The sequence below is a fragment of the Macrobrachium nipponense genome, chromosome 26 (assembly GCF_015104395.2).
Source record: "Macrobrachium nipponense isolate FS-2020 chromosome 26, ASM1510439v2, whole genome shotgun sequence".
NCBI classification, from domain to species: Eukaryota; Metazoa; Arthropoda; class Malacostraca; order Decapoda; family Palaemonidae; genus Macrobrachium; species Macrobrachium nipponense.
In genome coordinates this window covers 19,471,621-19,495,395 of record NC_087215.1, presented here as the reverse complement: position 1 = coordinate 19,495,395, position 23,775 = coordinate 19,471,621, and the positions used below count along the sequence as shown (strand labels likewise).

The window sequence follows — 23,775 nt, the reverse complement described above, 5'->3', positions numbered from 1 at the left end:
CAGTTAAACAGACGAACAAACTAGAAACAGAATCTGGAGAGTAGTTCATCATTTACAAGGTCATAATCTTCTATGCATTTCCAGGCGACAAATCGTGCGCGAACCAGACAGTTTTATTTACACCGTAAATTTTCTGTGAGGAAATAGCGTGCGTTTTCTCTTAGGCAAGGCATACGTGACCTCAGCTAACCTCCGAAGGAAATACTTCAGAGGCGAAGATGACTCCGGGCAACCTTATCTTCGGGGATCGCGTGACGAAATACCAAAGTTCCCTCCGCTTCTGGTTGGTGATGCTCCGTTGAGGTGTTCAGGAAAGGGAATTCTATGTTAGAAAGGTTACGAACTTTTATTTCTTCGTAATAAGACGTTTTTCCTTCAAGGAGCGCCTTCTGGGGAAAGCGACGCAACCTGTGGATAGTTAGTTAGTTTATTGACAAAAAATATAAAATTATTAGTACAAATTTGTCCACAAAGAGACATAATACATAATAAACAAAGTGGACAGTAATCTCCTCTGTTCTTGCAAGTACATGGGCTACAAAGGAAAATACAACATCAAGAAAAATACAACATCAAGCGCAAATAACATAAGCCTATAAGACTATAAAAAACGAAAAAAAAAGGGACTTACTACAGAGAAAAACGTCGTCACATTACTACCAACAGACAGTTACGGTAGTATTTATCCTCCAATTCCTTTCGTTCCTTTTACTGTACCTCCATTCAAATATTTCTTCCACCTGACTTTCCACCATCTCGAAGTCTTGTCTCACAGTGCGGCTACAAAGTTTTCCTCCTGTTACACCTTTCAAGCCTTCTTACTATCAATTTCCCTTTCAGCGCTGAATGACCTCATAGGTCCCAGTGCTTGGCCTTTGACCTGAATTCTATATTCAGTTCAAGAGAACGGTCACGGTGGTATTCATCCTCGAAATCCTGAAAGAAGTTTTTCACAATATGTGACTCCTACATAGGAGGTTTATCAGCAGTTCTTTAAACCCCCATAACTTATGAAATTAAACATTTAGACATGAAAGAAGAAGAAGGACTATTTGTAGCACGTCAGTCCTCATTGTTAAGTTTCGTGTCATTCATTACATAACCTTGCTTGCAAAGTCTCGCTTCCATGACGATCTAGTGAGTAAAGAACTTGTTTCCTTATATATATTTGTAATAGCCTATTATTGTTAATATTTGATTCACTTTTTCTTTGTTCATTCATTTACTCTTTCAAAAGATTGCTCATATATATATATATATATATATATATATATATATATATATATATATATATATATATATATATTATTACACACACACACACACACACACACACACACACATATATATATATATATATCTATATATATATATATATATATATATATAAGAATTAAAGTAATTGCAATGAAATTCATGCTCTCTGGTTAAAAAGATTTTTCGTGTATCGGCTGTTTGATCAAAATAATAATGGTAAATAAATAAAAAATAGGCAAAGATACTCACAAGCGCGCCCACACACACACTATATATAATATATTCATACATACGAATATATATATATATATATATATATATATATATATATATATATATATATAGAGTGTGTGTGTGTGTTTGTGTGCGCGCGCGCTTGTGTGTATCTTTGCATATTTTCCTTATTTTGAAAAAAAATTATCATTATTAATTTGATTAAATAGCTGATACACGAATAACCACTGCACTTACTTTAATTCTCAAATCTTTGTCGGGACATCATTGTTGTGTTGCATTCTAAGATAGGTAAAAGATTTTCTCACTTACCCAATTCTAATTTCCCAGAGATATCATCGACAAATTTACAAATCAGTAGGAGAAAACTTCATTTGCAATTAAGCAGCAGTCACTGATCTCTACTCTGAGTCAATCTGATTTTCACATGACTCAAAGCTCCGAAAATTTGTACGTTTGTTTGTTTGTATGGTGCATGGAACCAGCGGTTATTCAGCGACGGGACCAACGGCTTTACGTGACTTCCGAACCACGTCGAGAGTGAACTTCTATCACCTGAAATACACATCTCTCACTCCTAAGTGGAATGCCCGAGAGTCGAACTCGCAGCCACCGAGGTGGCAGGCCAAGACCATACCGATCACGCCACTGAGGCGCTCCCAAAATTTGTATGAGGACAACTGAGATTCGCATTGTTAATGGTCATTGAATAACGATGGGAAGATGTCTTTGATAAGCAAATGATCACTATTATTGTCCGAAGTAATGGAATTAGAAATAATAATGGTCAGTTGCAGTAGTTCTGGTGATGGTTGAAGAGTAGTAGTGATAGTTGTAGTTATTGTAGTAGTATTAGCATCAGGTAAGATTCATTTTTTGTACTCACCCATATCCGGCTTTGAGATACAAACAAGTAGAAAAATCCGCCAAAGTTTCTTTGGCGCAGTCGAGTTTTCTGTACAGTCTATATATAATCAAGTCCATCGAAAACATATCTATCTTTCGGTGGTCTCGGTATCATGCTGTAAGAGCCGCGGTCAATGAAACTCTCAGCCGGCCGTAGTGGCCTGTGTTGTTGCGTTGCCAGAGCACGATCAAGGTTAACTTGAACCTTAAATGAAATAAAATCTGCTGAGGATTGAGGGCTGCAATGTGGTAAGTTTGATGATTGGAGGATGGGTGATCAACTCACGAATTTGCAGCCCTCTAGCCTCAGTAGTTTTTAAGATCTGAGGGTGGACAGAAAAGTGCGGACGGACATTCAAAGTCATCTCTATAGTTTTCTTTCTCAGAAAACTAAAACAATGAAAAAATCACATTCATAAAGAAATGCATTTTCTTCCTTTGTTTGCATATAACTCTATTTCCTTCAGTGTTGACGGTTTCTATGTAAACGTGTAGTTTATTGCATTATTACTTTCAAGCATCCGTGAGGGAATTTCAACAGCTGTTTCATCCACGATAATGACTAATTAGATCATACCCTTGCCTCTGGAAACATGTTAGATAATGATTATTATCTTTGTGACAGATGCATACATATTATATTAATATCTATCTTATATATATATAGATATATATTATATATATATATCTATAATTCATTCCTAGCGAAAAAAATCAAAGAGCTGCTAGGTCACTGTTATTTAATTAGCAGCAATGGGCAATTTTGAGAATAATACTCAATTATTATACGTCAGCTTATACGAATACTGCGATTACGTATACGGCATCGGTATGTGAAGAAAGCAAAACGGATATTAGTAGGAAAATAAGATAAAGAGAGAGAGAGAGAGGAGAGAGAGAGAGAGGAGAGATAGAGAGAGAGAGAGAGAGAGAACAACGGAACTTATGAAATGCAAGGAATGGAATAAAGAGAGCAAGGACTCGGGGGTTAACGGATCCAAGCAAGAGGGTGAAAGGCGCCATTTTACTCAGCCGTTAGACCGATTTTGACTGTTTGAACTGAGAGCTCGCCTTCCTTCCATTTGGATGCGACTGCAAATCAACCGAATGACTAGAAGCGTTACAATCCCGCCTCCCCTTGGAATGCACGCCCCGGGGGAACCTTGACTCCCACTATAACGCCCCAGGAAGAAGAAGAAAATTGGAGAAGAAGAAGAAGAGGCATGAGCACATGCATGAGAGGGCTAAAAGGTCAGCCTAATCGAAGACGTTTCCCACACCTGTTGCGTGGGCGGTGGTGTCAACGATGAGGACGTAAGAGGAGTATATAAGGATGGAATCATCCTTCGGTGATCAAAGTCTTCTTCCGATACCCACATCGACAACATGAAGCTCGTGAGTATCCTTTTCAGGGAGTTAGCCTTACGCGGCACTGTGATATGGTTCGAGTGCAGCTCCCTCCCTCTACGTACCATAAGTCTAATTTTAGGGTTAGTGTATCCGGGAAAGTTAGTTGCAATGCATTTAAGTTTACTTTGAGAAAAAAAAATTATATTGAGGAATATATGGGGCTTATTTTGATCAATCGTTCTTATTGTCATTGGTTAAAAATAGTCTCCTGTCATTTCTACGGTTATTCGAGAACTGACAAATATAACTTTTATGAAGGTTCGCTACCAAAACTTTTCAAAATGTATTTCACACCAACCAGTATCCTTTATTCTTTATATGTATGTATATATATATATATATATATATATATATATATATATTATTGTTAATTTAGGAGACTTATTTGATGAGGAAATCAAGCATAATATAACCTACTATAGTTCAGTCTCAATTTCCCTTAGACTTAACGCCATCCAAGCTTAGACTCATATAGTATTCATTTTATTTATCAAATTTCTGTTATTTCCTTTAAAGATCAGACGCGAATGAGACAGTTACCTCTCCAGGGACATCATTCAAACGGTGAAAGTGATTCTTTGAATAAGCAGATGCTGTCATTTTAACGCGTTATTACTGAGCTCACCTTGTTCGTGTAAATGTCCGTTAAAACGATGTTTCTCTTTTGATGAGTCACGAGTCTTTTGAGTCACGAAACTTTCTTGAAAATTCAAGTGATATTTTCCCCCGTAGCGGGGTAGTGCCGTCAGTGCACCTCATGGGGTGCGCTGTAGGTATTACTTCAGTGCCTCCTTTCATATTGTCTTTCTCCCATCTTACTATCCACCATCTCCTAACAGTTGATTCATAGTGCCACTGGTTTTATAGCCGAATTTTCATAGATCAGATCAAATCAAATCAAATCATGCAATTTATAAGTACCTATAAAAGACCATTACACATTCGAAGCTATAGAAGATAATCTACATTCAGATCATAGAGTTCATACGTCCTTATGAAAACAGACAACAAGATCATTGAGTTGAGCTGAATATAGAATTTGGGCCAAATGCCTTGCAATGGGACCTTTGAGGTCATTCAGCGCTGAAACGAAAATTGACAGTAAAAGGTTTGAAAGGTGTAACAGGAGGAAAACCTCAAAGCAATTGCATTATGAATAACGTATTAGGAGAGGGTGGAAAGTAAGATGAAGAAAGAGGATATGAAAGAAGGTACAGTAAAAGGAACGAAAGGGGTTGCAGCTGGGGACCGGAGGCACGCTGCAAGGAACCCCAAGTAATGCCTATGGTGCATTGCAAGAGGTCCACTGACGGCACTAACCCCCTATTAAACAGTCGAAAGGCGTCGATGCCCGAAGTTGTTGTGACGCCATAGTACATTTTTACATCAATCAAACCGTCGTAAAGGTAGAAGGTAACTCACATTTCCACCATAGGCCTAAATCAAACGGTAGCAAAGCTAGATCATTCACATTTCCACCATAGGCCTAAGACAGCGGACGACTAAAACGAAACCAACCTCTTTTTTAAACCCCAAACAGATCATCCTCGCCTGCTTCGCCACCGTAGCTCTGGCCGCCCCTCAGCTGGGTCCAGACCACAACCTCCGCCAGCGTCCCATCGCCATCCTTAAGGACGAGCGCCAAGATTTGGGCAACGGCGAGTTCACCTACACCTTCGAGACCGAGAACGGCATCACCGAGTCGAGGAGAGGATACCGCGGTTCCAAGGGTCAGATCAACATGGAGGGAGTCTACAGGTACGAGAAGGATATAATGCCTTTTCATTTGTGAAATTTATTAGAGTAAGACTGATCAATTAGGTGAAATTGCGAGGATAATTCTGGCGTATCATTCCTTTTCACTTGTGAGTTTATTAGAATAAGACTGATCAAGTACGTGAAATTACAAGGGTATTTCTGGCGTCCAGTTGTATTTTTACAATTTGTTAGCCTATATGTGATATTAATGCATAGATACAATTAATTTTTAAGAGTTTGTTTCTGAAACTGATAGAAGTTATCAATCAATCAAATTTAAGGATACTTATAGCATAAGTATAACGTTCAGATATGTCATATTTTATTAGCCCATATGACATTTAAAAAAAAGGTAATAATAATAAAATAAATAAATGAATTTACTTCATGAATTCGTCTGCGGTCCCTTTGAATTTTTCCGAGGTCACCTCTGAAACAAAGTAATAAAAAAGTTAACACTGAAGAATTCAGCCTGAAATTGTTAATCCGTTTTTTTGAAATTTATGAATTCACTTCTGAAACAAAAATCAATAAAATCATAAGGACTTCTTATACACCTGAACATTTTCTAATCGCTTTTATTAACTTGTTTACGTGCCGTCAGCGTACCTCATGTGGTGCACTGTAGACATTATTCGAGGTTCTTTGCCGCGTCCCTACTGCCCCTAGCTACAACCCCTTTCATTCCTTTTACTGTACCTTCTTTTCATATTCTCTTTCTTCCATCATGTTTTCCACCCTCCCCTAACAAATGATTCATAGTGTACCTGCTTTGAGGTTTTCCTCCTGTTACACATCCCAGACTATTACTTTCAATTTCCTGTTCAGCGCTGAATGACCTCGTAGGTCACAGCGCTTGGAATTTGGCCTAGATTCTAGATTTTATTCTCTATCTATCCTAATGTTTCCTAATGATTACATTCCCGTTTTCTAAGGTACATTTTACATTGTATACTAATTATCGCATTCCCGTTTTCTAAGGTTCCCCCTCCCCGACGGCACCATCGCCGAAGTCCGCTACGTCGCCGACGAAAACGGCTTCAACGCCCAGTCCCCCCTCATCCCCACCCCCCACCCGCTCCCCGCCCACGCCATCGAGCAGATCCGCTTCGCCGAGGAGCAGCGCGCCCGCGGAGTCACCTTTCCAGATTATTAAAAAAGGGACGCCATAAACGCCGCTGTCTGATGATGTCCTCCATTCTCGTCGCCTCGCATTTGATCCACGCCACGTTTTCTTGGAATGTATATATAACAATAAAATATATTAGGGTTGGAATTGCAGTTCTGTTTATCCTGAAGAAGAGGCAAGCTGTTATAGGTGATGATGATTCTTACTGCCATGATTAGTTTTTTTCATATATATATTATATATATATATATATATATATATATATATATATAATATTATATATATATATTATACACACACACACACACACACACACATATATATATATATATATATATATATATATATATATATATATATTATATATATATATACATATATATATTGTATATATATATAATTATACATAGGCAATATATACACAATTTTATATTATATATACACCGTATATACATACACTGTGTTTCTTCGTGTATTCATATGTCCTATCATTCTTGCTCTAAATACGAACACTTATTTTTAGGAGGAATGAGGAAACAGAGCCGTAGAAGTGGGTGGCTACGTAGACTGAAAGAAAAGTTAGAAAAGAGGGCCCTTATTACTGAACAAGCAAGCGAGAGAGATAGAGTAGAAGCTAGCTCGCTGGAGGTAAGTGACATTTTATATACACATAGATCCATTGCATGACTCATGGGCGCTCTGTGTAGGCAGAGTATTCGAAGCGATAATGCTGTGAAAGTTATCATCGTCGGTGTGGTTATGTATAATTATGTACATTTATATGTAATCTTATTCCTATCATTGGTTCTTCTCATAGGAAAGAAAAGTCAGTGGCTCTACTCATATTGATAGTTTAGACAGAACGCTTCCAAATCATGCTTTTCATTTTAGACGTTTAGAGTTTTATTTTGTGTGTGGCGTTAAAAATGATCACATAACTCTTCTAATTTTTATTTTTTGGGGCCATAGTTGATTAAGACCAGACCAGTTGCAATTTGTTTACTGGACAATTTATACACTGTGGGGCAGCAACGGTTAAAGGATTATAATGAACTTACAAGTGAATCATTTTAATGTAGTTTTCGAACATAACAGGAAAATAATCAGCTCATCAGTGAATCATTTTAAAGTAATTTCATCTGGTATATTAACATTTACACGTGAAATTGCATCGCTTTTTTCTTGGCTTTATTAATATTATTGTTGCCCTGCGGACAAAACTGTTTGTGTGATCTTGCTTCAACTCTGTCGGATTACAAGTAGAAAGTTATAGTTTACCGAATCATACAAAAATGCACGTAGCAGAATTAAGAAAGAATACTTTCTTAATATGGTAGTTGCTTCAAAGACTGAAGTGCCTGTATATAAACATACATACATACATACATACGTAATTTATTGTATTGTTTAAAAAAAATCTTTAAATTTTCTCCACTTAAAAACACCTACATTCAAACATTGTGTTAGAGACTTAAAACACACACTATATACGGGCAAATATAAAAAGCCTCATTGTATATAGAAAATGCTTATGCTATTTTAGAGAGAAACCCCGTAAGAGAATATTCATCAAATCACTTACTCTTAGAATCGGCCATTATTGACTTTTGGTGATTCCAAATGACTAGCTTTCTGTCGTTGTGAAAGTTAGAGGTATTTTAGATAAAAATGGAGCTGTGGTAAAAAGAGCGTTAGGTTTGTTACTATTAAATCCCCCCCCCCTCTCTCTCTCTCTCTCTCTCTCTCTCTCTCTCTCTCTCTCTCTCTCTCTCTCCTGGAAAGAAGAAAATTTGTGAACAAAATTTAGTACCATCAAGATTACTACTGAAATATTGACTTAGAGAGGCATTTACCCCGTTAAGTATTACATAAGTAAACGTTACATATATAAGCAACATGAGGATGAATTTCCTTTGTTATAAGTATTTTACAAAGGAATAATATTATGGCCTAAATGATTGTTCCAAATTAAGTACTTAGTCATATAGTATGGCGTTGTGCATCGTATACAGTAACCTTTGAAAAATGTTTCATTTTTAAGCAAGGAACCCCCATCTTCCAAAAGATAAAAGACAAAATAAAAATATATATTCTGTCCTTGACCCAAGCCACGGATAAGAACTAAGGTAACTGGCGGGTAAAAAAAAAAGATGACTAATTGCGCGCGCTTTAGATAAAGTCGCGATAGCGCGCAGGTGTTTCTCCTCGTCCTGGGAAAATTTGTGTCACGTCATGTTCACATCGGAAGAGCCGATAAGCTCCTGTGTAATTAATGCCAAATCCTATCACGCCCGAACTCACCCATGCAAATAGACTTCGCTTTTAAATTACGATGGAAAATTCATTCTTCCGAAAAACTTCATTTTTTTCCAGAGGATATGGGCCAAGGTTTTGGAAACTCTCATTATCGTCAGTCTAATCATTTTTTCTATAAATTATAAATATTAAAAAAAAAGTGAAGAAAGCTCTGACTGCAAGTCGATCTCGACGTGACGAAGAGCATTTAAAAGCCTTTGATGTTCATCACGACTTGTTTCGAAGATCTTATCTCTTTTTTTTTTTCTTCTTTTTTAATCTCCTCCTCCAAGTGTAAATCCTCGCGGCGCCGCCTTTCCCCTGGACACAAAGAGTTACAGATAAATCAATTTTACCGTAAGTTTCGTGAACCTAAAACCAAGAACATGTGTTATTTTACCATTTACAAAAGACAGTTCTAATCCTAACGTTTAAGTATCCAGTTAAACACAGTATATAAGAATAATATTATTGTTCTAAGGGGTCCACAATAATACAAATGTTAACAGTTCTTTCATAATTTATAAACACTATCAAAGCTTTCGAACCTTCCCTGGGTTCCTCTTCTGTCCAAAATGAACCCAGGGAAGGCTTCGAAATCTTTGATAAACTTTATGAATTATACACGTGCTTTTAACATTTTATGTTCGTGGACCCTTAGAACAAAATAACATTATTTGTGTTTTATATTTCACACGAATCTCAGTGTCCCTCCCAACTTGTTCCAGTCATGATTAGCGCTGTTTATTATGCCAGCTGATCCGGAGGACCGTGGGAAGCTGTAAGATGAAAGGGGAGAGGAATTAACCAGATTTATGTAAAATCGTGTGAGTTTTCATATTCTGTCCTGATAAATGGTCGTTGGATCACGACGACACAATTCAAATATTTTTTGACCGAATATTCATAAACCGTTCAAAGATTTGAAAGCTTTGAAAACTTTTTTTTGTAGGGGGGGGGGGGGGGGGGGGGGGGGGGTTTGTTTGGTTAGGGGGCGTCGAATATTGATAAAATCATTCATTGATATGAACACTTTGAAATAAAAAATTGGCGTAGTTCTTTATTTAATTTCTTTTATGCAATAAAATAAAATTTCATTTATACAACACTAAATAAAAATTGCAAAAAATTCTTTATTTAATTTCATTTATGTAATAAAATTATGTTTTATCTATGTAATACTCTGAATCAAAAATTTATATGGATCTTTATTTGATTTTATTTATGTAATAAAATTAAATTTCACTTATATAATACTTTGAATAAAAAATTAATATAGATTTGTATTTAATTTTATATATACAATAAAATTGCATTTTATTTAAGTAACTGAATAAAAAAAATTGATATGGAATTTTATTTAATTCTATTTATGTACTAAAATAAAATTTCATTTACGTAACACTTTGAATATCGAAAATTACTCTCTTGATTTCATTTCATTCAATGTAACACAATAGACACAATATATTCGCCTGAGTGCTCCTTGTGAGAGAAAAGATGTGTGAACAGACTTGGGAAAGTAGGACAACTGCTGTTGTTGCATTCCAGTTTCTTTCTTCGTTTTTCATTTCTGTTTGACCGAGGACCTCGGCTCGCCCATTAAAGTCCTCTTTGTTTTTAGAATAAAGGCGGCCGGACAGAGAGAGAGAGAGAGAGAGAAAGGTTGCTCAAGAAGAACAAGATACTACACGGTGCAATACACAGTGCCTTGATATCATAATTTACCAGGAGAGAGAGAGAGAGAGAGAGAGATTGAAACCTTTATAAGGTACATTGCAGACGCTCGGAATACGAACGCAAGCTTAAACTCATTTTTTACTATCAAGAAATAATAAATGGATCAATAAATAGTAAGATAGAGAGATAGATAAAGCGATAGAGAAATAGATAGATAGATAGATAAAGCGATAGAGAAATAGATAGATAGATAGATAAAGAGATAGAGAAATAGATAGATAGATAGATAGGTGAATGGATAGACAGATACGAGTCGAAAAACGGGATTAGTAGAGAGATGTTTTAAGTGGCTAATCACGATGTATCACCTCATCCAAGAACGGAGATTTACTCAACAACGAGTCTCCCCGTGGTGTACTGTAGGCATTACTTGAAGCTCTTTGTAGCGTCTCTTTGTCCCCTAGCTACAACCCCTTTCATCCCTTTTACTGTACCTCCGTTCATATTCATTTTCTTCCGCCTTACTTCCCACTCTCTCCTAACTACTGATTCGTAGTGCAACTGCTTTGAGGTTTTCCTCCTGTTAAACCTTTCAAACCTTTCACTGTCAATTTCCGTTTCAGCGCTGAATGACCTCATAGGTCCCCCAGTGCTTGGCATTTGTCCTAAATTCTATATTCCATTCCATTCCAATAACTACTATGAGATTCAGGGCCTCTGTAACACGGTTTTTTGGACTTTGCTCCTTCTCAAAGCATCGGATGTAGCTGAAAGTTGACATATGTATATTTTACAACCACACAAATTTTGGCAGCATTATCAATGACCTAAACCTGATAGTTTTAATTTTTATAGAGTAAAAATTATCCAGCCGATGCCATGGCCAATGATTATGAGCCAAGAGTCGAAAAACATTCATTACGTAAGCAAGGTAAACAACATTTGACGAAATGTTGCCCCGCCCATCCACCAGACAGAAACTCATTCACCTTATTCCATTGGCTCTGAAACCCATAGCAGTCAATAATGGCTAACAGGATTTGGAATTTTCCCCGTGGTTGCAAAACTGCATTTGTCTTACGACTTGCAACTTTTTACAGTCAAGAGAAAGCCCGTGGCCATGACAAAGACTTTATGAATGGCGGAACAATACATAGATGTGGGTGGGGTATCTGTGCTAGCGTAGTAATACTACTGTAGTAATAGCAGTAATATACATGAATTAAACGTTTAGGTCAACAGCTGGGATCCTTGAGGATCATTTTGCACTTCTTGCAACTACTCAGAGAAATGAAAGATGTCGTTTTTATAGCCCAGAAGTTAAATTTTCTAATCCTGAATTATAACGAGGCCAAAGTGGTTGAGCCTCATGAAGTTATCATTCTGACGATAATTATTGGTGAAGGTTCAAAGCCAAAATGCGGTAACGGCTATTTTTTTTTTTTTTTTTTTTAGTAAATAGGTAGATAGCCAATAAATAAAAATTGCTTGACATTGGATATAGCAGTTATCAAATCAAGCTTGTCTACTATGTTTTTGAAAATTACCAACTATTCCCTACATCTTGTCAATCTGATTGTGACCTATAAAGTAGACTGTAATTTCTTAGGAAACTTATTTTGGAGTTAGACTAATAATCGAAGTGTTTTTGTATTTATTAATATATTTTTTCTGGTTTGTTCATTATGACAATTATCAGTGGAGAGGTTTCAGAGTTCATAAAGGTGTACTGCTTTGCTTGTATTTACATTTTTATGTCATTGTTGCCAGAGGTCTAGCCTTCGTTACGTATAGCCAATCATCCATCGAGAAAGAGGGAAGAAATGCTGTCATAAGTTACGTAACGAGTGCGTTCGAAACCTTTTCTCTGAGTAAGTTGGCCCGTCTTCAAAAAAAGTCACTTTTACATTATAAGTACCAAATTTATTCAACCTACGTAATGCAGAATACAGTCAAAATTTATGTGTAGATATAATGTGTATTCTGAATAAGCGTTATATTTATGAAATGCATAGATAAAAAGTTATTGCGAAAAAACCGTGTTACCGAGGCCCTGAATCTCATAGTAGTCTATACCTCTCGAAAAATCTATAAACACATAATGGCCGAATGAGTTTTTGAATGAAGGAGTCAACGTGCTATGCTTGTGGTTAGAATAGTAAGGATTATTCTCTCTCTCTCTCTCTCTCTCTCTCTCTCTCTCTCTCTCTCTCTCTCTCTCTCTCTCTCTCTCTCTCTCAAGAAACTTACTCGAAATGATTTGGGGGTTTAGGGTCAAGAATTTTTTGGGCAATAATTAATAATTTATAGAAGATTTCACCTTTATTCAGTCCGTATCATTTCTCTTGCACACTTGTTTATAGTAATAAACGTTCTTGTATTGCATTGCATGCATGGTAAATTCGTGCTGGAATAATCTGTAGAACAAATTATGAACAGAGATTTAAATGTTTTGACAAACTTAGACAATGGAAACATACTCTCCCTCCCTAATATATCTAGAAAAAAAAAACGAGAATGCACAAGAATTTAAAATTTGCGAAATGAAATGAGACCTTCATTTAGGGAGATAAGGAAAGACTCAAAGTGTCATTAGTTAGGAAAACTCAAAATGTCACGGTCGATAAAGGGCGTTCATTAGCCATCAGATTTTATCTTCCGAAGGAGGAAGAGGAAGAAGAAAAAAAGAAAGTCTGCGTTACTCTGAGGTGTTAGTAGGTATTGCTTAAGCTGGCAGTTTTTTTGTTTTGTTTTTTGTGGGTTTTGGAAAACTTAATGAAATTTTGTCTTGTTGGATAAGTCGTTTTATTGTCCTGTATAAATTTGGCATTTATGAAATCTTACTAAGGTACTAAAGTATTTATTGCCCTCAGTGAGAAAGCTTCACAATTTTAATATATTGGCATACACTATATATATATACATATATATAGATATATATATATATATATATATATATATATATATATATATATAAAGTTATATGCCACAAAGGGAAAATAAACAACGAAGTATCCGCGAGATCTTTCGACGTTCAAACGTCCTTTACTTAGCAGGTGAACTCACCTGCTAAGTAAAGGACGTTTGAACGTCGAAAGATCTCGCGGATACTCCGTTGTTCATTTTCCCTTTGTGGCATATAACTTTATTTACGGATTTATCACGTTCCTAACTTTCGTGATTCAGTTATACATATATATATATATATATATATATATATATATACTATATATATATATTATATATATTTGTGTATATATATATATATATGATACATTTCTGTATATTTATATATATATCTATAATATACGAATATGATACATGTATCTGTATGCACCACACACACACACTACACACACACACACACACATATATATATATATATATATATATATTATATATATATATATATATATATTATATATATATATAATATATATATATAATATATATATATATATACTACATGAGTGCACCATGAAGACTTCCTTTACATCACATTCTTAAGGCGTAGTCAGTAGATATACAAAAGCCTTAACTACGCAGGAATGCCGAAAGCTACAGGCACAGTTCCGGTTTACAAAACTGAGACACCGTTGTATTTTATTACATACACGAAGCCGAAAGGGACTCTCCGATAGATGAGAAATTATTAGCAAATTTAGGACACTAAATTGCAGTTACGGTGACGGGCAAATAGCCACTAGCAAATGTTGCAAAATGCGACTCGAAAAAATTATTTCGATTTTACGTATCCATTTCCAGTGACTTAGAAGAAGATCTGGGCTCTTTATGTGAAGTTCACCGCAAATGACGTAATTGGAGTTCGCGAAGATTTGACAGGCGTCTGTATTCCTTTCTTACATTTGACTGGAAATATACAGCTGCGCTTGGGGTTCTGGAATAGATGTCTGCTTTTAAATAGCAGGATGACGTAACCATAATTGAGAGAAGACAAGATATTTTGTTTTCACGATGCCTTCACATAAAAAGACGCGTTTTAAAAGTAAATTTGAGTCCATTTTTTGGCCTAAAAATGAATATATGGAATCAACTGGTCATTTTTACTAGATACATATGTAATTGTAATAACGACAAGAAAGTTTGTGAGGCTACACGGACATTGATTTAATTTCATTTCAGCATCAATACTACAAACATATTAGCCAAAACTTCTGTATACTGTATCATCCAGGAAACAAAAAAATCTCTTAACTTCTAACCAAGTCACTGGAAGCCAATTAGCTTTGTAACACGAATCAGACTGACGATTTTTATAGCCGATGGTTATAGCCTCCGTCGACTTCATTAAGAACCTGATTCTTCTGTATCGGTCAAGGTTGTGGGAAGTCGTAGGTTGTAGGTTGCCAAAGATTGATAATAATCTTTTGCATTATGGTTGCAGTTGGAAAAGGGAAGAAGTGGAATATTGTAGGAATGATTTGTTGTGAATTATTTTGTTAATGTTTTGGTTGTTGCTGGCTGTGGCTGAACTTAGGGCATTCCAATAAATTGCTCTGGGTAATAAAGAACGTGACTGTTTGTCAAATGTGAACTTGAAGCATTCCAATAAATTGCTTTAGATAGTAAAGATTACGGCTGTTTGTCAAATGAGAAATTGCATCATTCCAATAAATTGCTCTGGGTCATAAAGATCATGACGACTGTTCGGCAAATCAGAACATTTAAGATAATATAGCTACAGGAAAGAAATTAAGGTATTAGATAACCCAAAATTGAAATATCGAAAAGTCTCTGAGAATCCTCTTATACGTTTGGTGATTTCCAAAGACACGTTGTTTTAGCAAGCTGTAATTTCAGTCATATTCATATTTGTTTTCAGCAATGCTTCAAACCACCAGTAATGTTTCAACAGGAACTTTGGTCATTATTTTTCGTTAAAATTAACAGAATTACTTTGCGGGTCGCAGAATTGTAAGAACTTTCCGGTAGTTTATTTCATTTTGTAATTTACAGAAATATAATGAATGAAAGATGATTTTGAGATAACTAAAAAATTATTTTGGATCATGTCAAGATTAGCGAATCCACTATTTTTCAGAACAATATTATACTACTTGGATTTATATATATAATACTTATACATATTATATATACACACATAGACTATGTGTATATATATATATATATAAATCAAAGCGGTATGATATTGTATTGAAAAATAGTGGGGTAGCTAATCTTGACATGATCCTTGATTTTTGGAAGATTTAAAATGCTATATCGTTTGATGCTCGGTGCTATTATAGCCCGGCGTCTTAGATGCTATTATATACTGCTTCTCTATTTCTAGAAAGTGTTCAAGCCTGAATTCGTTTTAGATTAATGAATCCTTTCAATGTGAATTATGAATGATCAAATATTACAGTTACCGTACAGAATGGATATGTTTGGATGGATGCATATTAAAAATGATGGTTTTATGACGATGTTGATAGGATACGATGATTGAAACGTCAAATCAGTTATTACTTACCAATAAAACTGTTCACTGATTACTGTATTCATCATCAGATGCAACCAAGATTAAACTGTTAATAGTAGTCTTCGAGAGATCATTATTTTGGTGAACAAATTCTGTAACAAAGAATTAGCTGTGAATTAGTTCCTCGTCGGACGAGTGGGTTGCATGCTCGCCTATCGAATCGGTAGTCGCGAGTTCGATTCCCCCGTCTGCCAACGCTGAAAACAAGGAATTTATTTCTGGTGATTAGAAATTCATTTCTCGATACAATGTGGTTCGGATCCCACAAGAAGCTGTCGGTCCCGTTGCTAGGTAACCAATTGGTTCCTAGCCACATAGATATATATCTATTTCTTCGGGCCAGCCCTAGGAGATCTGTTAATCAGCTCAGTGGTCTGGTTAAACTAAGATATAATTTTTTCTAAGTCTAGAATGTTTTACTGGGAATTACAATGTATTAACCAGGTCAGCGGTCTGGTTAAACTAAGACGTATTTTTTTCTAAGTCTAGAATGTTATACTGAGAATTACGATGTTAAGTGTCTAATGTGATTGTTTCTTAATATTTTCATTTTTGGTATAACTTTGTAGACAACCAGTTTTGTCCATATTTAGAGCACAACTCATTTTATGTTACATAATATGTTCACTAAAATACACCCGAAGAAGACTACTACTAATAGTTTAAACTCTGTTGCATGAGACATCAGTAGCCTAGGCCAGAGCCAACAGATTCCTCGGGCTGCAACAGAAAACGCGAAATTTCGCAGACATATTAAATAACCCGAGAAGAGAGATAAGAAACCAAACACGTGAGGTTGGAACGGTCTCTGATAAGCTGCACAGACAAATTTATTTGGCCGCTCTCACTGCTGCGCCAGTTCGCAACTGCAGAACGTTGACTCGGTTCACAGAGATGATTCGTTACTTGTGAGACTATGATGGGGTAATTAATTAATTGATATTTGGTATACGTATGACTAATTCTAAGAAATATATAGTTTAATATATAAATGAGTGTAATATAAGTACATATATATAATTATATATTTGTGTGTGTGTAATATAAACATATATATTATATAGTAATATATATATATATGTATATAGTATAGATATATATTGAATATTACATATATATATATATATATATATATATATATATATATATATATATCTATATATATATATATACTATATATATATATAAGGCAGCGGTACTGATCACGACTCTGATCTTATCAAAATAACTTAGTAGATTTCGGCAATTCTCTCTCTCTCTCTCTCTCTCTCTCTCTCTCTCTCTCTCTCTCTCTCTCTCTCTCTCTAAGAGCATAACCACCATTTAAGCTTATCAATCCAACAATGATAAATTCTGTTAAAAGCATTAACTCAGGTTTACTTTTGTCTAATCATGACGTATTTCCGGTCAGAAAGAAGGAAAAAAGAAAAAAAAAATTCGGACTCCATCGTAAACGGACTAACATCCTCTCTCATCTGATCAGAAAGTGAAGCACAAAGTGTCTTTGAGAGTCCTGAAGAACTTTCACGGGAACAAAGAAGAGGAAGAGCGAAATGGCATAATAATTGGTGGTCGCGAAAATCCAAGAGTGAGAATGAGACATGAAACTTAGATTTTTTTTCTAGCTTGAAATTTCCCCAGAGAGAAGAAACATGCTGAAGATTTCTTGGGAAAGTACCTAAAAAAACTTATTTTGATTTCAGGTCGACGTTTCTCAGAAGAGAAATGAAATAGGTTCACATATATATTTCAAAAATCATAGTAAATTTATGTTAAAAAAAATTTTTCTCTTGGAACACTTGCTTTAAATAAAATAAAAAAACTCAGACTTTCAAGAAAGCGCATGCGTATTCAAAAGGGATAATATTCACGATCCTATTAAAGGCTCCTCAGAGGTAAAAGGAAATAAACCTTAGTTATAATTCAGTATAAACAGACGTTAAATGAAAATCAAATGTTCCTCTTTTAACTTTTCTCAAAGTTGAAGCGAAATTTAACTTTGAAAATGCAACGCAGCGAATTTTATTCCGAAAAAAGGAATGAGAAATGATTCGAACGTATTCTAACACACAAAAGAAAGCCAGAAAACACTAAATCCTTGACTAAATCAGCGAAGGCTGAACCTCCAACGAGGCTGGTAACGATGGCACCAGACTGCCCACCAGTCCGAGGCGCATCACGGATAATGACATTTTGGGGGAATTTTGACCTCTGCGGACCTTGGAGCTTTCAAGAACAGAAAGAAAGATGGGAGGAAGAAGAAGAAAGAAGAGAAGAAGACTTGAGGAAAGGTCGTCGTAACCCAGATAATTCTTCTCTCTCTCTCTCTCTCTCTCTCTCTGGGGGATGAGGAGAGAGGGAACGGATATAAAAAGGAAGGCTCCCTTTTGCAAAACCAAAAGTTCCCTTGCGATCCTTATACCGGCAACATGAAGCTCGTGAGTACCTACTTCGGCTGGAAACGCGTGTGTTTTTTTTTTACGATTAAATAAATGTCGTTATTGTGTACTTTGGCCTTATGCGTGCACCAGGCATATGGCAGAGATCTTTTATTCGCTTCAGGACTCATAATTCTTTTGCAATAAAACGTCGTTCCCAGTTTGAGAGAATCTTCGTAATTAGACGTTTCACCCTGATTTACTTGAACATCTTAATTTGGTTGTCATTCTGATACAGTTTTCGCTGAAATATCGTATACCATTTCAAGGAAGTTTATGTTGAAATTCGGCTATAGAATACGAACGATTTGTTGGGCCACACCCGAATCTGCTAGAGAGGATCTAGTATCAGTCTGTAAAGGGATATGAAAATGAATATATAGTCTTCGTATCAAAATTTGTGAAAAAGTTGAACCGAGTGTAATATGCCAGTGCATCAGATTTTTGTGGCGATCCATATATTTTTTACGGATTTTTCATGGTTGTTAGTTGAAAATAACGTTATTTTGGGTGTTCTACGTTAAAGAGTACATCATATTGAAGGTACACATGCTTGATCATCGTTAAATGTTAATGTTTGTTTTTCTCCGTGCACGATATATCGGAATTTTGAAAACTCGAAATGAACACCGACTTTTTTTTTTTTCTTGTTTTTTACAAAGAAATAAATGATCAAGAAATTAAGATTATCCATCTTGGACGGACCGTGTAGAGTTCATTTGATCAATATCACAAGTTTAATTCAGTCTCAGATTAATATAGGTGTGGTTGGCCTTTTTTTTTTGGCCTTTTTTTTTTTTTTTTTTCTTTTTTTTAGATTCTATGTGACTTGTCCATTTTTATTTCAAAGTTTTAGATGACTGGAACATCCAGTCACGTGAAACATATTTTAATGGAGTTTCGTCATCCAAATGCAACATACCCGCACTAAAAAGAACAATTTGCCCACTGGTGGATAAAAGTATTATTTTAAAACCATGAATAATTGTTTTAAATAATTCTGAAAAATATTTCTCGCGATATTTAGTTAGATTTATGTTGCGTTTCTGACAGAAATCTTGGCACGCCGTAAGATAAAACTATTTTTTCCCAGTCTTTTAAAAATCTATTGGAGCATGGTGCTTTTAAAAATCTATTTGAGCATGCGCTTTTGTCTTAGTAATAATTTCTTACGATAAGTACTTTTTATCATAATTTATAGTGGTAAAACTATCTTGATGTATAATAATAAAAACTTTACTCATTGAAGTTACTTGGCAAAGTTTATAGGCAATCCTAGATTAAGCTTTTTGACATCATACAGTTCACACAAGGTCAAGCACTTCTGTTTGAGGCTGTTCTTGAAAATATTTTCAAATGATTTTAAATGAAATTCGCGAATTCTTAAGATAATATTATTAAGTGTAAGAAGAATGTGCTCTCTCATTGCCACTCATGTAAAAAAGGACTATATATATATATATATATATATATATATATATATATATATATATAATATATATATATATGAAAGCTGACTTCTTTTCTGTTCACCATTTCACAGTTATTTGCAAATGATCTATCTCAGAATGTGATCAGTTTTTGTCATTTAAATGTGAACAACTCGTAGGTATGATTTACTTTCACATTAACCAAGTATGTCCCATCATCTAAGTTATTTTTTTTTTTACAGCAGGTGGACTCAGAGCTCTTATCAGTATTAGGGAATGCGGATTTTATTTCTTATTATATATCCAAAACTTATTTGTAAACTCTAGTTGATATCGACTGAGTCTCTGTTAAGATATTTAATATTTTGTTTTTATTTGTTATTGGCCTTTATGTTTATTTCTCTTTGAAGGTTTTACTCTTAATATCCTTGGCTGCCCTGGCTGCAGCAGGCCCCCAATTTGAAAATGAGAATCTCCAACACAGCCAAAACCTCCCTGCTGAAGAACACCACCTTTCCTTCGAGTCGCACCAACACGAATTCGAAAACCCCCAGCAGTTCGAATCTCCCCAACATCTTTCTGAGAACCCCCACCAAATATTAGAACCCCAGCCAGTAAATATTGATAACCAAAGGCCGTCAGGGATTCACGAACACCAGCCTGAAGGCGGACAACGCTTCGTTGCTAACCAGCGTCAGAATTTCGAAGCTCACCAGCAACGCCAAGCTGAAAACCTCCAAACAATCGACGAGGATCGGCGGTCTTTCATCTCTCCTGAAGATCGTGCGCGCTTTGACAATAACCAACGGGGTGTTGTGACTCAGCCGCCCAGGATAGTAGAAGATCGTCGGCCCTTCGCTGTGAGTCATCAACAGTCCTTCGGTGTTCCCCAGCAGGTCGAAATTCACCGACAACCTGAAGTTAATCAACGCCATTTCGATCAGGTCCCCCGCCACCAGGCCGATGAAATCCGCCAGCGGCCCATTGCCATCTTGAGGGACGATCGCGAAGATTTGGGCAATGGCGAATTCGCTTTCAGCTTCGAGACCGAGAATGGCATCAGTGAGTCCAGGCGCGGATTTCGTGGCTCGGAGGGCCAGACCAATATGGAGGGTTTCTTCAGGTAAGAGAAACAATACTTGCGCATTACGAAAGGTTTCTTCGGGTAAGAGAAACAATACTTGTGCATTACGAGAAGGTTTCTTCAGGTAAGAGAAACAATACTTGCGCATCACGAGGTTTCTTCAGGTAAGGGAAACAATACTTGCGCATTACGAGACACATATCAGTCTGTACATTGAAAATCACACACACATTGTATGAATATTTGTATTTATATGTAGTCTGTATGCTTGTATGGTCAGTGAAGATAATGATGTCACTAGTCTTGCATTCATGAGACCATTTCAATGTTCGAACCAAGAAACTGAAACAACGGACTAGACTAGTACATCAGTGACATCAGTAACGTAAAACTATTTTTCGAAACTGAGCTCTTTGTGCAAGGGGAAAATGCTACAATTTGTTTTTATACACGACCGTACGTATGTAAAGTTCCATTATATACACCAATTACAAGACTGCACAGTTAGGAGGGTAGACAAAACTTCTGCAATGCTAATAATAGGTCCTAGTCATCATTATTGTGAACTTCTGCAATTCTAATAATAGGTCCTAGACATCATTATTGTGAACTTCTGCAATTCTAATAATAGGTCCTAGACATCATTATAGAAACTTCTGCAATTCTAATAATAGGTCCCTCTACATCATTATAGTAACTTCTGCAATTGCTAATAATATGGTCCTAGACATCATTGTAGTAAACTTCTGCAATTCTAATAATAGGTCCTAGACATCATTATAGTAAACTTCTGCAATTCTAATAATAGGTCCTAGACATCATTGTAGTAAACTTCTGCAATTCTAATAATAGGTCCTAGACATCATTGTAGTAAACTTCTGCAATTCTAATAATAGGTCCTAGACATCATTATAGTAAACTTCTGCAATTCTAATAATAGGTCCTAGACATCCTTATAGCAAACTTCTGCAATTCTAATAATAGGTCCTAGACATCATTATTGTGAACTTCTGCAATTCTAATAATAGGTCCTAGACATCATTGTAATAAACTTTTGCATTCTAATAATAGTCCTAGACATCATTATAGCAAACTTCTGCCCAATTCTAATAATAGGTCCTAGACCATCATTATTGTGAACTTCTGCAATTCTATAATGGTCCTTGACATCATTATAGTAACTTCTGCAATTCTAATAATAGGTCCTATGACATCATTATTGTGAACTTCTGCAATTCTAATAATAAGTCCTAGACATCACTGAAGTAAACTTTTGCAATTCTAATAATAGGTTCTAGACATCATTATAGTTTTAGCATCCCTGTGATCCTAACTCTTAAGTGAGAACAACTATAACATTTCCATATTTGAAGCAGCTGCTAAAACACCATAATGCATACCTACATACTTCCAGCTTTCCCCTGCCCGACGGAACCTTCGCCGAAGTCCGTTACGTCGCCGACGAAAACGGTTTCCGCGCCGAGTCCCCACTAATCCCCACCCCCCACCCGCTCCCCGCCCACGCCATCGAACAAATACGCATCGCCGAGGAGCAGCGCGCTCGGGGAATCACGTGGCCTGATTACTGAAGTGGAAGCGTGAGAAGAAGAAGACGAAGAAAAAGACGAAGGCGAAGTACGGTCATTTCGAAGCGTCCAGTGATTTGGGAACATTCCGCTAATGGAGAGGAGTCTTTGCGTCACTGTTTTTGAATAATAAATCATCAAACGAAGAGATTGATTTTCTGTCATTCACCCGAGGCTGGAAGATTTGTAAGAGCGAGACAAATGATCGCTGAGAGAAAGGAAAGCAGTGGCATTTTCTATATCGCAGAAGTAAAAGGAATTTGCATTTCGAACTGACAGAGAGAGACTGTTATTTCGAGAAAAAATTTTTACGTTTTGCCATGAAATTGATGAAATGGGATTATTATTATTAAAAATAATTTTTGGCTGATGCTGGTTATTGTCTGATGAAGAGTATCGGAAAACAATACAAACACACACACACCCACACACACACACACACACACACACACACACACACACATATATTATATATATTATATATATATATATATATATATATATATATATATACATATATATATATATATATATATATATAGATATATATATTATTAAATATGTATTTAAATAAATATTCATATAGATATATATATATATTATTATATATACATTATATATTATATAATATAAAATATACATATATGGGATTATAATAATTATATGAATATATATATATATATAATATAGATTATATATATATATATATATATATATATATATATATATATATATATATAAAACACCTCAGTGTTATGTGATATTTATCTTATAAGGAGACTAACATTTTATTCAAATTTCAAATCCGTATTTATGGACGCGATATTAATTCCCAGCTGTGACCTCTCTTGACCTTTGATGAATGAATGTTAGTAATAAATATCTCATCGATAATTATATAAACTGCAGAGAACGATTACTGCTCATCTAAGGTCTCTTCGCCTCCCATTTTCACCAGCGTCGGTAAACAGTTGCTTTCCTTTGTGTTCCCATAAACTTTCATTACTCAGTGAGGGCCATTGATGACGTGTATTTCTCAAAGAATAATATTCATAATAAATGTCA

At 35.6% G+C, this 23,775-nt stretch overlaps 2 protein-coding genes and 1 long non-coding RNA gene across 3 annotated transcripts in view; all 3 read left to right on the top strand.

The window, feature by feature from the left end:
* The window catches only part of LOC135200046 (uncharacterized), a 28,786-nt gene extending 21,441 nt beyond the window's left edge, over positions 1-7,345 (top strand). The window contains exon 3 of the long non-coding RNA XR_010311191.1: positions 7,218-7,345. This is a non-coding gene — a long non-coding RNA (uncharacterized LOC135200046). The remainder of the gene's footprint in view (positions 1-7,217) is intronic.
* LOC135200045 (cuticle protein AM1199-like) lies at positions 3,634-6,841 on the top strand. Its single transcript, XM_064228281.1, has 3 exons — positions 3,634-3,792; positions 5,348-5,565; positions 6,547-6,841. Exons 1-3 carry the CDS (start codon positions 3,784-3,786, stop codon positions 6,719-6,721), a joined length of 402 nt encoding a protein of 133 aa, XP_064084351.1. The 5' UTR covers positions 3,634-3,783; the 3' UTR covers positions 6,722-6,841.
* An 11,238-nt stretch (positions 7,346-18,583) lies between the features above and the next one.
* LOC135200041 (uncharacterized) lies at positions 18,584-22,843 on the top strand. The gene is made up of 3 exons (XM_064228276.1): positions 18,584-18,610; positions 20,451-21,163; positions 22,539-22,843. The coding sequence occupies exons 1-3, from the start codon at positions 18,602-18,604 to the stop codon at positions 22,711-22,713; spliced, it is 897 nt and encodes a 298-aa protein (XP_064084346.1). The 5' UTR covers positions 18,584-18,601; the 3' UTR covers positions 22,714-22,843.
* The last annotated feature ends 932 nt before the right edge of the window (positions 22,844-23,775 follow it).

Bases quoted from the DNA above. Each gene is read 5' to 3' on its own strand.
- LOC135200045 (XM_064228281.1), top strand. The intron at 5,566-6,546 runs GTACGAGAAGGA...CCGTTTTCTAAG, and splicing joins AACATGGAGGGAGTCTACAG to GTTCCCCCTCCCCGACGGCA.
- LOC135200041 (XM_064228276.1), top strand. The intron at 21,164-22,538 runs GTAAGAGAAACA...ACATACTTCCAG, and splicing joins AATATGGAGGGTTTCTTCAG to CTTTCCCCTGCCCGACGGAA.